This window comes from Oryctolagus cuniculus, chromosome 3, assembly GCF_051225735.1.
Source record: "Oryctolagus cuniculus isolate XC-2025 breed Fujian yellow rabbit chromosome 3, ASM5122573v1, whole genome shotgun sequence".
NCBI classification, from domain to species: domain Eukaryota; kingdom Metazoa; phylum Chordata; class Mammalia; order Lagomorpha; family Leporidae; genus Oryctolagus; species Oryctolagus cuniculus.
In genome coordinates, this window is record NC_142869.1 from 141,561,091 (window position 1) to 141,578,328 (window position 17,238).

The 17,238-nt window shown below is 43.4% G+C and overlaps 1 protein-coding gene across 12 annotated transcripts in view; it reads right to left on the minus strand.

Moving 5' to 3' along the window:
• GSAP (gamma-secretase activating protein) overlaps window positions 1-17,238 on the minus strand; it is a 173,241-nt gene that overhangs the window by 55,118 nt on the left and 100,885 nt on the right. For 9 of the 12 annotated variants that reach the window (XR_007920492.3, XR_016231702.1, XR_016231703.1 and 6 more), the window contains 6 exons: window positions 13,360-13,429; window positions 12,009-12,058; window positions 5,099-5,203; window positions 4,811-4,870; window positions 3,201-3,244; window positions 2,090-2,175 (listed from right to left, as the gene is read on the minus strand). Coding sequence is in view for 8 of the 12 variants with exons in the window: in XM_070071192.2 (XP_069927293.2) it covers window positions 2,090-2,175; window positions 3,201-3,244; window positions 4,811-4,870; window positions 5,099-5,203; window positions 12,009-12,058; window positions 13,360-13,429 (415 nt within the window). In the remaining 4 variants the exon portion in view is untranslated. The remainder of the gene's footprint in view (window positions 1-2,089; window positions 2,176-3,200; window positions 3,245-4,810; window positions 4,871-5,098; window positions 5,204-12,008; window positions 12,059-13,359; window positions 13,430-17,238) is intronic. The other 3 variants (XM_051848869.3, XM_089329427.1, XM_089329429.1) reach the window with 2 other exon arrangements.

Consider the following 17,238-nt stretch of genomic DNA (forward strand, 5'->3'; position numbering starts at 1 on the left):
CTACGAAGGTTCTCAGCAGAAACACATAATTACCCTTATCTGCATGTTCCAGCCTAACTTGTGATCTACAGGAAACACTGAGGATAGACGGTCAAGTTAAACGCCTCCACAAGGGAGCAGGTAGACAAATCCAGAATGCAGGACATTCCACAGGCAAATGGCCTGTACTCTTCAAAGACAGAAGTTGTTGGGGAAAAGGAAGGGAGATAGGGTGGGGGGAGAGACGGTTGTACATTCAAGCAGACAGCTAAAATCATGAGGAATGCATGAGTCCTGTTCATGAATCCTGGGAGGCAGCAGATGATGGCTCAAGTACCTGGTTCCCTGTCACCTGTGTGGGAGACCCAGATGGAGTTCTTGGCTCCAACCCTGGCTGTTGTGGACATTTGCGAAGTGAACCAGGGCATGGAAATTCTCTTTCAAATAAAATAATCTTTCTTTAAAACTGTATGTACTCAAATACATAATGCACATAAGTATATTACATTTTTGAAATAATTATAGAAATTTGGAAATGGAATAAAGGTTATTAAGGTAATTCATTTTTGCCAGTGATAATAGGACAGAAGTCATATAGAAGAGTGTCCTTAACTTAAGAAGATAAATGTTGAAATATTCAGTGGTAAAGTGTTCAGATGTCTGCAATTTACTTTTGAATTTAATAAAAAAAATTGTACCTATACATAGGGAGAATGATAATGCAAATATTGTAATTGATACAATTACATAAGTAGAGGCACACAGACGCTCATTGTATCCTTGAACTCTTTTGGTATGTTTGGGCTTCCTCAAAGTAAATTGTGGTAGTTGGGAAAACAGACCTTCCATGACTTCTCACCATTCTTAGGATAGAATCTAAAATCCTTCCATGATCCACAGGACCCTTCATAATCTGGCCCCTGCCTACCAGCTCTCTCACAATCCTCTCCCCCTCACTCATTATGCTTCAGCAATATTGGTCTTAGTTTATACATATCCTTCAAATCTCAACCGAAATACCACTTCTTTCCTTGAACCTCCCAGAACTGGAACAACTCATGTGTCAGAGGGGCACCTGGGATGGACAGGAAAAATGGGATGGATTTTGAAGAAGAAAGTTGGGAAAGGGGTGATTTTTCAGAATAGGACAAAATGGGATGGAACGACTTGCAAGGAGGAGAGTTGACTGGCTGAACTAGGACATACTTGAAGATACCAGTATCTTCCAGGAAACCTCCATCATGTGCTTCTCAAGACTTCTTATAATTCTCATTCATAATGTTTGTTATAATTCTATTTAAAACTATGTGTGCCCCTATGTAATGTCTAAAATCCATACCAAATAGCCGCCTTTATATAATACAGGTCAGTTTTGTTCACCATGGCATCCCCCCAAGACCTACCATACAGTAAGTGCTCAATGAATGTTGGCTGAATGCATGAACATTACATAGCTTGACTTTAAAAGAAAACAACTTTAATTCAAGTACTATTCAGATAGTTAATGTCCACTCAATTTGGGACATTACAATTGAGCATTAGATTCAGTTATTAGAGTTGATTATTTAGATGATTAATAACCTAATAAGCAGATTTTTCTCTAGACTTATTGAATGTAGTCCTAGTCCTCACTCCAGGATTTTTTTAGTCCTCTCCATTTGCTTGATCTACAATTAATGAGTTTTATAAAGCTCTGATTGTTAGATCAGTAGGTTATATTATGACTTTTACAGCCAAGTACATGGATCTAGAATCCAAACACCGTAGTAACCCTAACACAGACAGCAATCCCTTTACGGTTTGCTATTTGTTAAAAGATGGGGCAGGTGAGAAAACGTATATTCACTAAATATGAATATGTCCCCTCTAACAGAACATACAAAACATAAGCGTTGGAACATTAATTCTACTGACTGCCTTCTTTCATATAGCCAGCATTTGTATAAAGTTATAGTGAAGAAGATAAATGGGTACACAAAAATCCACATGATCACCTACGTAAGAAGGCAGCTCTGTTATACTGCATCTTCCTGACATGGCTAAACGATGACTAAGTCTTGAATAGAGGAATAATAGCTGGATAAATTGATAAGTAGAACATAGGTTCTACCTGTATGATTGCTGAATACACACAGAGTCAGGTGCTTGGATAATTTCTCTTGGTCTTGATGATAATCATATCCAAAGTTGACAAGCCTAAGAAGGCAAAGGAAAAGACATTACTGAATGCATTTTTTTATTTTTTATTTTATTTTTTTTTTTGACAGGCAGAGTGGACAGTGAGAGAGAGAGACAGAGAGAAAGGTCTTCCTTTTGCTGAATCCATTTAAAGATAGATCCCATCAAGGACTGGAATTACAGTGCTGCAGGTTAAGCCGCTGCTTTTGCAACACTGGCATCCTATGCTGGAGCACCAATACGAGACCCAGCTGCTCTGCTTTCAATCCAGCTCCCTGCTAATGCACCTGGGACGGTAGAAAAACATGGTCCAAGTACTCGGGCCCCTGCTACCCATGTTGGAGACCAGGATGGCGTTCCTTACTCTTGGCTTTGGCCCGGCCCAGCCCTGGCTGTTGCAGCCATTTGAGGAAGGAATCAGTGGATGGAAGATCTTACTCTCTCTCCATCTTTCCCTGTCTTTCTGCCTTGCAAATAAATACAGAGTTTCCTTTTATAGCATCTTAGGATTATCACTGCTATAATTTGGGAGACTTCTGTTTCTCCTGTGTAGCAAAGGATTTATTTTTTCTAAAGTGCCTCATGTTTGTATGGCATGCAAAGTAGTCTATAGAAAGAAAAAGAAAACCTTGCCTTTGTGTAAAAGGAAAACAGAAAAAAAAGTGAAGCAAGAGATCCAGCTGAGCCACAGTGGACTGTGTTGTCCTCTGATGCATGGAAGCAACAGAGGACAACACAGATCATGTTTGATCGTGAATCACTGACTCGCTAAGCTCAAGGGTTAAGTAAAATGGTGTAAGAATATTATTATTAAATAAATGGCTAAGAAAATCAACACAACTGGATTTACAAGGGAAATCTTGTGCTCAAGCTTACTAAAGCAGTCTACACTCCCAGTAGAGAATAGAAAGATATAGATACACACACATGCAGTATCAGACTGTCCTATCTGCAGATCAGCAATTAGGATTCAATACAAACATGTCACCCATGAGTATCTATAAAAACAATTTGCTAATAATTAACAAATAAAAATAACTTACTTAAATCCTGAGTCACTTAATGATATGTCCAAGGGTGCTTCAAACTGTCAAAAGAAATCAGGAGAAAATGAGCTATAAAAATGCCATCAATGGGCTGGTGCCGCGGCTCACTAGGCTAATCCTCTGCCTAGTGGCGCCGGCACACCGGGTTCTAGTCCCAGTTGGGGCGCCGGATTCTGTCCCGGTTGCCCCTCTTCCAGGCCAGCTCTCTGCTGTGGCCAGGGAGTGCAGTGGAGGATGACCCAGGTGCTTGGGCCCTGCACCCCATGGGAGACCAGGAAAAGCACCTGGCTCCTGGCTCCTGCCATCGGATCAGCGCGGTGCACCGGCAGCAGCGCGCCGGCCGCAGCAGCCATTGGAGGGTGAACCAACGGCAAAGGAAGACCTTTCTCTCTGTCTCTCTCTCTCACTGTCCACTCTGCCTGTCAAAAATAAAAAAAAAAATAAAAATAAATAAAAAAAATTTAAAAAGAAAAGCCATCAATGAAGTGATCAAGGTTCTGAAAACCAGGGCAAGCCTGGCTGTGCTGTGCTTGCCCACCATGAAGAGCCCCCTTACCCACCACTGTCTTCAGAGGGTGCACTCCGAGTCCACCACAAAGACAGCGCCTTGGGAATACACCAGGGTTACAGACAAGCACAAGTTTGGCACAGAATTGTTTCTTAAAGGGATAAAGCTGGGCCAACTTGGCCTTAGAGGCAAGCATCCTCACTGAGTTGTATGATAGTCAAGTAGAAGCAGTAGCCGTTTATAACACAGATGACTACATAAGCAAGGAAGGACTGAATGTCTTTATGTCTTTAGAAGGAGAATGAGAGAGCAAAAAAAAAAAAAAAAAAACAGGTAAATAAAGTTCTTATAATGGTGGGACATCAATCAATACTGGATTCCAATATTAGTCCTACTTGAGAACAATAATAATGCAAGTCTATCACAGATAAAGATGTTAGTGAGTCCTGACCACAAGGCTGACATTCCAAATAACTTAAGGAATAATGCTGGATTTTTACCAACTAAACTATCCCCTCTCTCATAGGCTTTTTCCTTATTCTCAAATGCACCATTCTCACAGGTCCCTTTGGGTCAAATAACGTGCAGCCACTAGAAGCCACCTGCTACCCTGTGTTAATCCCCACTCTTACACCCGTTTCTTTAAAGTGAGGCATTCAGTACATGGAGATTTTGCTATGTATGCTCCTCTAACCACCTATATGGATTGTGACTAAACAGTATTTTAAAATGCTAAAATACTGTTTATGATAGCAGGCATTTAGCCATCAAGACACCCACATCCCCCTTCAGAGTATCTGGTTTCAATTTCCTGCTCTGGCTCCTTGACTCCAGTTTCCTGATAATGCCGACCATGGGAGGAAGCAATGATGGCTCCAATAGTTGGGCCCTGCCACCCACATGGGAGAGCTGGACTGAATTTTCAGCTCCCTGCTTTGGCCTGGCTCAGCCCCAGCTGTTACTGGTGTCTAAGAAGACCAGTGAATAGAAACGTGTTTCTCAAGTACAGTACTTTTGAATAGATAATGTTGTATATAATAGGAGCTGTCTTAAAACAAGGCAACATGGTACCAAATTTCTTCTAAACTTCTGAACTTACCATTAAATTAAAGTTCTCATTGGCATAAAATTGGATGCATTTTAAAATACTTTTTGATTTCTACAAGAGAAAAGAGAATGATGTATTACCCACAAATCAATGAAAAATGCTAGAAACAAAAAGAAGTGAAGAAGCAAAGCTTAGTAGCAAAAAGCTTCCCATTATTTGTAATAAACTTTCCTTGATTGCTTCCATTAATGGAAATGTTGTGATTAATAAACTACAGTGATGATAATGTCAAAGTCCAATTGTTCCTATGAAGACGAGTGTCCACAGACTAGTTTGTACCTTCAGGTCAATGTAGTATAATCTCTGCTCCGACATATCCCACTGAGCCCAAACAAAATCCTCGGCTATTTTGTCTTTAGGGAGGTGGCCAGAATTCTTAATCACCTGAAGAGGTAAAACAATCTCATAAGCAAATAAAATTTAAGGAAAAAGATAACTAGGATTCATTATTTTGCATATCTATCTTACGATACATGTAAACATTTCCTCAATTTCTCTTTAGCAGGTCTGCATCCCAACACACACAACCTTTCCAGCAAAGTGTTAAGCTATCATTTCATTACTTCCTCTTCCCATACACTCTACACTTAATTCTGTTCATCTTCCTACTTTGACAGGCCAGGGTTGGTCAGGGCAAGACCACACCTACTACAAATCAACAGTGGTGTCCATAGAGGATTCTGAACGTCCCATTCTGGATGTAACCCCCTCAGTCAGGCCTTTACAGACAAGAAGACTTCACCACCAAAGAAAGAGGCTATGATGCCAAGTGAAGACTTGGGTCTGGGAGGAGACCGCACAAGGCAATAACTTCAGCTTGATCCTCAACAAACCATGTGGCCTTGGGTATGCTTCTTTTGCTTTCTATCTTCGCCTGTCAGTAGGATGATACTGCTCATTTCTCAGCAATACCGAGCTACTCACCCTCCCACAATGATAGGCATCGTCTCTTGTATAATTCCTTCCCTAATCTCCCCCAGAGGAAGGCGAAACCTCTCACCTCTGTATTACTATAGTGCTTTGGCATGCTTCTTTACAGTAACATTTCAATTAATGCTGCAAGTCTGCTCTATAGAGTGTGCACTCTTCTACGTGTCCGTGTCTATACTGCTGCTAGCATAAAATAGTACTCAAAGAAGGCTTATTCAAAAGCAAGACAATGAAATAAGGTGTGCAAGAGTAAACTGCCAAGGATATGAGTGTAAAGTACTTACTAGGTAACAAAATCAGAGAACCCCAGAACTTTAGAAACAGAGACTCTAGAAGATTTCAAAACCCATCTAGTTCAACCTCTCTACAAGTGAGGAGACTCAGGACAAGAGAGTTTGGACTGCACAGTTGGTTCAGTAAGACCCATAATCCCTGTGTCTGGCACCCTCTCACAAACTATTTTCATGTCAGTTGACCTCAATGTAATTTGACAGGAATTAAGCATTACTTTCCTCAAAATGTCTATCACGCAAAAGTCTTCTACATTGATATAGATGAGGAAAAAATGAAGCTGGACTGAGAGAAATGAGGAGAAAGGGAACACCAGAATGGTTCATATTTATGCCTGAACCCATTTTAATTCCAAGAGATTTCCCCATCAAGGTTCGCCTGGAGCTTGACAAGACTCAAGGCCTAAAGAGTAACAAACTTCTTGACTTCTTCCTTGCCCAGGCCCAGAGGAAAGAGAAGCTGATGACTTAAGACTGCCTCTAAACCTCCAACAATCCTTCCATTTTCCTGAGCTTTGTTAGGTTGTTATGTGTTTAGAAACCCTTACAGATAAAGCTAAATGCTGACAAAAACATGAGAAGAGTGTGGCATGCCCAGGTTCCAACATCACTTTTAAGAAAGAAAGCAGAGAGACAGAGCAAGTGTACTCCCATCTGTTGGTTCACTAACAAAGGTCCTCAATGGTTGAGTGGCCAAAGCCTCTATCTGGGAACTTAACCAGATCTCCCACAGGGGCATAAACCCAACTACTTGGCCTGGTACCAATGCCTCCCAAGGTCTACGTTAGTGTGAAGTGGTAATATGGAGTAGGAGCTGGTGATCAAACTCAGGTACTCAATATTGTTTCTCTACATTACCTCACCTATTTGAGTCTTGGTTCCCATCTTTTCTTTAAAAATGAGGCTGATAATACTACTTCTATCATGTGGGATGCCACAAAGAATACACGGAATTGCCTAGTGCTGTAAAAATCTGTTGTCAGAGATACCAAGATGGAGGGTTAGGGAATGACATACTGTGCTAGGCTAGGGATAAACATTTTTTTTAAAAAAGGAAGACAGTGTAGGAAGTGCACTCTCAGTGGAGAACTGGAGAGAAAACTGCACTGGAAATCCTACAAGAGGAAGAGGAATGTGTGGACATGTATGGAGGGTGCAGATGCACAGCACAAAAATGAACACAAACACAACTGCAACAGCCAAGAGCCAGGGCAGGAGGCAGCTTGGAGACAGAAGTGAGACCAGACCACAGCAACCCATGGCGATACAGCCAGAGGGAGAGGGTGGTGTGAGTGTGGACTACAGCCCTGGGGGCTAGCAGTTGCTCTGAGACCAAGTGGAAGTAGAGGGGGAACATTTATCTTGCCTCAACTTCCCAACAACAGCACCCACTGCCCAGCTGAGAAAGGGCAGATGCTATTTTGGGTTTGGGCAGGAGCTGCAGAAAACTTTGTATGTGTGTACAGCAATTGGCTAAGCCAGGATGCCATTGTCTCGGCAGTACTGGCGGCAGTGGCAGGAAGGGAGCAATGTTCATCCAGTGCTTCTTGTGTTCATGTGTAATCCAGAGGTTCTAGCAGAGGAACAATCTGCAGTCCCCACTGACTTTGAGCCTGGCTAGGAGGTGGTTGGGCAACCATGTAGGACTGTGAGGCACCCACAGTTTCCCAGGATCAAGACACCTAGGCAGAACTGTCTCAGGGAACATCTGCCTCTCTGTTGACTGAGAAGACTGGCAGGGAAGAGAAAAACCTCTGTACCCATTGACTGTGGCAATCTTGTGTTCTGAGACCATGGGAATCAGTGGTTAAATGAGAAGATGCAGGATGTAGCTGGATCTCTGGGCAATCACTGGGTGTGGCTCCACACTCAGAGCTCTTTGGTTGCCTAGAGCAGGTCACTGCAGTGGAATTGTGTGCACAGTGAGGACTGCACAGATCATTTGTGTAGTTCATACAGTATGCACAATACACTAGGGGCTAACACTTGAGCATTGAGATCTACCACGCCCAACTTGGGTGTTACCCTGGATACTCAACCCACCCTGGAGAACTGACCAGCACTCCCTGACCACAGCCACCACACTTCTTTTGGTATTCACTGAAAGTGCAGACATTCCACTAAGCCAAAGAGGCATGGCTCAAAGATAAAAACCATCAGAGGGGAAAAAAATCAACTCCACAAATGCCCAAAAATGCAGAAATTCAGGAAACAAAAATAAGGAAGACACCATAACCCCTCCACAGGAAAACAACATTTCAAAATTAGAATGTGACAATGAAGAGATTGAGGAAATGTTAGAAATGGAATTCAAAAAATTAATCATAGGGATTACTCAAAAGTAATCAGAAGCAAATCCATGAACTAAAGAAAACCATACATGATATTAAATTTTTCCATGAAATTGAGATTTTTAAAGAGAATTCAAAATAATTATTAGAAATTAAGAATTCAATAGATCAAATATGTGGTAGAAAGCTTTAAAAGCAGACTCAGTGAAGCAGAAGAAATAATATCCAAATTAGAAGACAAATCTTTGGAAAACTTACAGTCAGACCAAAAAAAAAAAAAAAACCCAAGAATTAGAAACTTCTGAACAGTGTTGGAGATTTATGGGGCACTATCAAACGACCCAACATACAGGTCCTAAGAGTTCTTGAAGGTATGGAAAGAGAGAAAGGACTAGAGGGCCTATTTAGTAAATCACAGAAAATTTCCCCAATTTGGAGAAAATTTGGAGAAAGAAAGGAATGTCCAAGTACAGGAAGCATACAGAACTCCTGACATTATGAGAAAAGATCCTCACCGTGACACATTATAGTCAAACTTTCCACTGTAAAACAAAGAAAAGATTCTAAAATTTGCATGAGAGAAATGCCAAATTACTTTCAGAGGTTCTCCAATCAGACTCACAGCTGACCGCTCATCAGAAACCCTACAGGCTAAAAAGGAATAGCGAGATATAGTCAAAGCATTAAAAAAAAAAAAAAAAAAAAAAAAAAACCTGGGTCAACCCAGAACACTATATCCTGCAAAGCTCTCATTTATGAATGAAAGTGAAACAAAAACCTTCCATAACAAACAGAAATTGAAAGAATTTGTCCCCACTCATCCAGTCTTGCTTAAGGATGTGCTATACACAGAAAGATAGCCATCATTATGAAAGAATGTGAAAGCTGAAAATACTCCAGTAAAAGAACAAAATCCAAAATAAACAATAGGAATACTTATGGAAAAATGGCAGGGCCAAGTTGTTTCTTATCAATAGTCACTTTAACTGGAGAGTTAAGGCCATTTAAGATACAGATTGGCTGAATGGATTAAAAAGACCCATCTATTTGCTGCCTATAAGAAATATATCTCACCAACAAAGATACATGCAGACTTAAAAGGCAAGGCAGAAGTGGAGAAAGAGAGAGTCAGTCTTCCATCCACTGGTTCACTTCCTAAATGGCTGCCATGGCCAGAGATGCCGATCCCAAGCCAGGAGCCAGGAGCCTCCTCTGGGTCTCCCATGCAGGTATAGGGGCCCAAGGACTTGGGTCATCTTCTACTGCATTCCCAGGGGGATAGCAGAGAGCTGGATGGGAAGTGCAGCTGCCGGGTCTCAAATCAGCACCATATGAGATGCCGGCACTGCAGATGGCGGCTTTACCTGCTACACCACAGCGCTGGCCCCAAACCCTCTTCATTTAAAAAAAAAATTTATTTAAAAGACAAAGTTACTGAAAGAACAAGGGAGAGACAGGTCTTCCATCTGCTGGTTCACTCCCCAAATGGCCACAATGGCTGGCCAGGGCTGGGCCAGGCTGAAGCCATGATCCAGGAGCTTCTTCTAAGTCTCCTACATGGGTGCAGGAGCCCAAGTGTCTGGGCCATCCTCCACTGCCTTTCCAGGTACATTAGCAGGGAGCTAGATTAGAAGTGAGCAGCCAAAACTCAGGACTTGAACGAGGACCCACACAGGAGGCCCGTGCTGCAGGACGTGGCTTAACCCACTATGCCACAGTGCCAGGCCCCTTCCCCAAACCCTTTTCTAACCACCAAGACCTCTATTCATGCTCAATCCCAATTCCCAACCCCAGCTTGTTTATTTAACTCTTTTGAGTGATCATCACTGGCTTTGGGATTCAGCTTCAGCCTTCCTCTTGGAAATTCACTTAACCATCGGTGGCCAGAGCTAGCCACATTCTTTCTCCCAGCATTTTCTAGCCAAGCCTCTTGATTTGAAGCTGTCAAATGCAGACACATAATACATGCCATTTCCAGTTCAAGTTTGTTCACATAACTTTCAAATGAAAATCATCATCAGCACATTAAAATATTGAGATGATTCTGATGCAGACTATTCAAATATTGAAGGAAATAATGTTAATAATATTTATAATATGTTAAGATCTCATACAAATTGTCAAGAAAAAAGAAACCCAGGAGAAAAACAAAGATATAACTATTGTCATTACAGCAAATGCAAATATCCAAAAATATAGGAAAGGGGCTGGCGCTGTGGCAAAGCAGGTAAAGCCACCGCCTACAGTGCCGGCATCCCATATCAGTGCCAGTTCAAGTCCCAGCTGCTCCACTTCCAATCCAGCTCTCTGCTATGGCCTTGGAAAGCAATAGAAGATGGCCCAAGTCCTTGGGACCCTGCACTCATGTGGGAGACCCAGAAGAAGCTTCAGGTTCCTGGCTTTGGATCAGCCCAGCTCTGGCCATTGCGGCCATTTGTGGAGTGAACCAGCAGATGGAAGACCTCTCTCTCTCTCCCTCTCTCTCTCTCTCTCTGCCTCTCTGTCACTCTGCCTTTCAAATAAATAAATCTTTAATATATATATAGGATAATATATTCAAATAAATTAATATTAAGAAACACAGATTAAGATATCAAGTTACACTCATCAAGTTGGAAACTTTAAATATAGGTAAGTACACTTATTACTGGAACTTACACTTTGCTACAAGAAAACCAGATTTGGGGGGAAAGAAATCTGATAAAATCTGTTAAAATTTATAAGTGTATGTATTCCCATCAACCCAACAATGCACCCCTAAGGATTTAGCCAAAGAAATACATGCACTAATATATAAAACTAGAGACAACAATGTTTGAGATGATTTGTAATACAAGAAACAAACAAAAAAATGATGAGCAAGTGAATAACCATCCATGGGATAATGGTTGAAAAATTATGTGCATCCATACCAGGGACCGTCACATGCTTCTACAGAGAATGATCTGGAGCTAGTCTAGTGGACTTGTGAGTAAGTCCACAAAGTCGAATGAGGAAGAAGTGAACAATAAACAAACCCTTCGATTTGTCAGCTAAGAGTAGGAGATGATGCAAGCATGGACAAAAGGACCCCTGGAGGGTACGCACAAGTCAGAGGTGAAAAGAAAATGGAGATGCGGAAGGCAAGCAAAAAAAAAAAAAAAAAAAAAAAAAAAAGAGGAAACTATATAGATAAGACTAAAATCATATCATTATATCTGTTATGATTCCATCGTGTGCATCTGAGAATATACATAAAAATCAAGGCCAAAAAAACCCACTACAATTAGTTATATCTCTATTTAGTAATCTGTAGGGATACTTGTGATATATCAAGTTAAAAGCAGGAGGTAAATGTTATCTATTATGATTCTATCTTAGTAGAAACAACTGCGCCCCTGCACGCTGCATCTAACCTTCCACGGGTTTGCATGAACCAGGTAGAACCTATGGGAGCACTCACATAGCTCTTATTACCCAGAGAGACTGGAACTGGGGTTGAGGTAGAAACAAAGGCCATAATTAGCTCCCCCTGTGTGTCTTTGTGTCGTTTCACTTGTTACACAGCAAGTCTACAATTTTCAAGACATCAAAGAAAGAAATGTTATGTATCAGTAGCATCACTCTATCATTAACAGTCCAGAAATACAGCTCTTGGTGGGGAAGAACATTGAGGCAAAAGAAATTTCAAGTCTTTACCACTCTATTTCCATCTTCATGGGCGACTTGAATGTGAAATTGCTCGATATCTGTTAAAAAAGAAACAAAGATAATTTAAGCTTCAAGGAAAACCACGGTTGCTTCAAACAAATAGTGTAAAAGCAGTGTAGAATGGGGCCAGCGCTGTGGCATAGCGGGAAAAGCCACCAGCTGCACACTGGTATTCCATATGGGCACCAGTTCAATTCCTGTCTCCTCCACTTCCGATCCAGCTCTCTGCTATGGCCTGGGAAAGCACTGGAGGATGGCCCAAGTACTCGAGCCCCTGCACCCCTGTGAGAGACCCAGAGGAGGCTCCCGACATGGAAGATCTCCTGGTGTCTCTCTCTGCCTCTTGCCCTCTCTGTAACTCTGCCTGTCAAATAAAATAAATAAATCCTTAAAAAAAAAAAAAAAAGGCAGTGTAGATTAAACACATGGCTATGAGGCAGGACAGTCAGAGACAGGAATCTCACAACATAGAGCCAAACTCTTAGTCTACTTCAAGTCAGGCATTTATTCTGCTCTTTGTTCCAAACGATCAGGAAGCACTGGGCCCTTCTGCTCCCCCGGGCTGGCCCTCAACAAGTATCTGTCCTCCCGGCACCATCAGTGTTCCACAGGGCTAACCAGGGCTCACTCAGCAGAACTGGTCTGCAATCTCCAAACACCACAAGTACTTGTTTGTGGGAACCTATCACACAGAAAACTCATTGTATGAGGTATTTGGGGAAAGCATTTTTATAGGGGTCATTTTCACACCAGCAAAACCCTAAACACTTTAAATCAATTTGTTGATGGCCCCTTGCTACCAATAACAATGAAGACTCAACCTTGCTTATCTTCTGCTGGTTCTAGTTATAAAAATGTGATATGGGCAGGTAAGCAAGAGCAGAGGGAAGCAACCAAACCCCTTGGGCCTGTCCTCCTAACTGTAAGTCAGCATTTTCACCGTCTAAGACGGGGACAGACCATGCTAAAGCTGTCCCCACCCCCTCCATCCAAGCCTCTCTCCATACACAAGGTATCCACTGTGACAGACATCCATAAAGAGGGTGGTTCAAAGGAGGCACACATGACCTGTCAAATGTCCTACAAACATTCCACCTTTCACAACACTGGAAACCTATGTATGCACAAAGCCATCATTCCCAGTGCTTGAGGGAACCACACATGGGGCACCAAAGAAAAAGTCCTTCCACTGGGATTCTAGGTCTCAAGTGTCCATCAGGGGTCAGCAGACCCTCAACAGTAGCAAGGACATCTAGAAGATTCTATCATGCCCCACACTTCCCTAGGAGACTATGTGACACTCACGAAGTCCCCACGTACCACCTAAAGGAACACTTACATCTCTCTTCTGAAATCAGCAATAGATGGTTCTCTGGGAGTGGACGATTTTCAACATGCGGGTAGAGGAACTGGAAGAAAGGAAATTAGCCAACATCAAGCAATGATCTTGCTTGCACAAATATTTCAGAAACCGCGTTTGCTCACAGTACCACCACACACTACAGAAGGTGCAGGGAACCTCAGAATAGTTTAGGGTAATCACACGCATACATGCACACATCACAGGTCCAGACAAGTATGAGAAGAGTGCACATTGTCAGGGCTTCAGTTTTCCATGGGCAAACCGATTTCATGGCCAGCACTCTGACCATTTAAACTGTAAGGCTAACGTTGAAGCTATTTCTAGGGATGGTGTTTCCCATTTTGAATATCCGATACTGATGCCAATCAGAAGCAATGCAAACAGCATGTATACAGAGTGTTTTACTTCACACACAGAAAGGCCAATTCATTCATTGTGCAACTAAACCTAGTATATAATTTGAGAGGCAAGTAAACACATTCCCCGCCACAACTTCCAAAGTCCCACATCAAGAGACAAAGCACTACCCAACCAGGGACTTTCCAAGAAAGCGCAGTGAGTCACGGTGTGGCGTGTGGCTGAGATTTCTGAGCCTCCAAGCACAGGATGACTGCCATGGGAAACAAAGGCTCTGGCCTCTCTGTTCCCCTTCCCCTGTGCTCTCCCGTCTGGCTCACCACCGCGTATCTGTCCACAGGACAAAGCACGCAGCCAGCAACGCCAAACCTGACCCTATAGGCTGTGATCAAGATTTAACGTTAGCCACGGTGACTTTATTTTTCAACATCCAAAGGGTCACTACACATCAGCCATTTAATTCCACGCATGAAAGACAGCTTACTAGGTAGGATCCATGAGTCAGTTTTGTTCTCCCTCCAAAACTTGAACACATTACAAAATGATATGACCTTTTATGTCTCAATTTTATCAACATCCTCACTACAACATTTTTATAAACCTCAGAAAGTTCATGGAAGATGTTTATGTTTATGTACTTATTTGTTTGAAAGGCAGTTACAGAAAGGGATAAATGTTTTCCATCCACTGGTTCACTCTACAAATGGCCGGGGCTGGACCAAACCGAACTTAAGAGCCAGGAACTCTACCCTGGTCTCCCATATGGGCGACAGAGGCCCAAGTACTTGGTCCATCTTCTGCTGCCTTCCCAAGTATAGTATCAGGGAGTTGGATTGGAAGCAGAGAAGCTGAGACTCTAAAAGGCATTCAAATATGGATGCCAGTATTGCAGGGGGCAGCTTAACCTAGTGAGGCACAACACTGGTCCCAGAAAACAGCACATCATGAAAAACCTGTGCATGCACCTTGAAAATGTTTTTGCATCAAAATAAACTTATCGGAGCTGGTATCGTGGAACAGGTTAAGTTACCACTCGCGATGCCAGCAACCCACACCGGAATGCCAGTTTGAGTCCCAATTGTGCCACTTCCTATCCAGCTCCCTGTTACTGCACCTGGGATAGCAATGGAAAATGATCCAAGTGCTTGGGCCCTTGCCACCATGTGAGAAACCAGGATCCAGTTCCTGGCTCCTGGCTTTTGCATGGCCCAACTCTGGCTATTGTAGTCATTTGGGGTATGAACCTATGGATGGAAGATCTGTCTCTCCTTCTGTCTTCCAAGTCTGTATAAATTAAAAAAAAATCTGCTACTTTAAAAAATATTATTTTAATCCCATTTTTCCATGAACTTTTTAAAGAGCCCTTGCATATTACCTGGTGTCTTAATTTTTCACAATAATAAGCTGGAAATAGAACTGCTTGATTTTTAAAATTTATAGTCAACTTTCCCTTTTAGAATTAAGAACAAGGGAGGGACACAGTGGTTAAGACATCACCTGAGGGGGGGAGGGGTCGGCACCATGGCTCATTGGTTAATCCTCCACCTGCAGTGCCGGCATCCTATATGGGTGCCGGGTTTCCAGCCCCAGTTGCTCCTCTTCCAGGCCAGCTCTCTGCTGTGGCCCGGGAGGGCAGTGGAGGATGGCCCAGGTGCTGGGTCCTGCACCTGCCTGGGAGACCAGGAGGAAGCACCTGGCTCCTGGCTTTGGATCGGCGTAGCTCCAGCCATAGTGGCCATTTGGGGGGTGAACCAATGGAAGGAAGACCTTTCTCTCTGTCTCTCTCTCATTGACTAGCTCTCAAAAAAAAAAAAAAAAAAAAGAAGACATCACCTGTGATCCCCGCATACTCTATCCGAGTGCCTGGGCTGCAGTCCTGGCACACCCTCCAGTCCAGCTTTCTGCTAATGCACACCCTGGGGGGCAGCAGTTGATGGCTCAAGTGGTTGGGTCCTTGCTACCTACATCAGGGACATGGATGAGGTTGCAGGCTCCTGGCATCAGCATGACCCAGCCCTGGCCATTGCAGACATTTGAGGATGGAATCCATAGATGTGAAAGATAGCTCTGTCTCTCTCCCCCTCCCTCCCTTTCAAATCCATAAAAATAAGTAATTTGAAAGTTAAGTTTAACCAAGAAAATTGAAGAGCAGAAAATTAACTGCATACCATTCTTCCTATATAAAACAGACAGCCGTGCAGAATTTAGCTGCGAGAACAACATAAAACTAGTTCTCACAATCTGTACAAGTGTGCACATCATACTGGATACTTTGTGTACCGGGGTGGACGCAAAGCTGGGATGTGCAACATCACACTGTCACAGAACTGGAAAGAAAATGCGCAGTAGCCCCAGATACAGAGACACCTCCTGCTGCAGACGGCCAGGTCTCCCAGGTGGGCAGAGGTGGCCAGGGCTTGCCTGCTCAGGGACAAATCAAAGACTGAGGTGCTAACAGTCAGGCTTGCCATCATCTTCCAGTCGGAGAGCAGGCAACTTTGAAAGCCCCACATAGGTAGGTATGGCTTGTCTATGAGGAGACGGTCCCAGAGCAAAGCCTGGAAGCAAACCATTTGGGCCTCAGACACAGCTCAGCAAAGGCACTCCAGGCGGTTCTTTGCTCTCTCCATGGCAGTCTCTACAGAGAACATTGTATTTAGGGCCACATTCACCTCACAAACGTGGAGCTGGGAGCATGTTTGTCTCTGGAGGATATTGGTACATGAGTGTAGAGGAATGTGCAATTACCCAGTGGGACTGTCTGCAAGAAGCAGCTCGGGCCAGGGGGGAACTTCCCAAGGGTACCAGATGGGAGACCCGAGGCCCGCCCCAGGTGTCCTGCTGCGACACCTCTGTGACAGCCAGCACTGCTTGTGCAGGGACATCAGCGCGCTGTTCTGGTAAGAAAGAGGAGATTCATCCCGGGGCAAGATCCAGCTCAGGGGACGGGGAATGGCATTTGCGTACAGAGGGGATGCATGGAGAAGGCAGTGAGGATTCGCCATGGACAGAGGCTTGGAGAAGTCTCTCCCTGCGGAAACAGACACGTGAGGAGCAGGGGGCAGGGCTGGGAACCGAGATGACCCACAGTTTACTTTTGGGAGAGGCGGGGGGAGGGGCTCTTCCTTTGGCCTCTAGCTGCTTTCATGTGTTGCATACTTCAAAAATTTTTAACTGAGGTACAGCTCACTAGCATAAAATTCACCATTTTAACCACTTCAAAGTGCACAGTCCTCAGGGGTGTTTCCTAAGTCATGGTGTTGAACAAATACGCACTCTCAAACATTCTTTCCTTTTCTCTCACTCTCAACCTGTCCATATGTCTGCGTCATCAGTGTAGCCCCTGGGGGTGGGGGTGGGGGCGCGAAATTCCAAAGAAGCCAACCGAACACTGGCAAAAAAAGCAAAGTGTCCCTGTCCCCTGTCACCACCACCCCACCCCATGACAGTGCAGACACAAAGTGGCTCCCTGGGGGAGAGGAATGCAGCCTGGGGGCT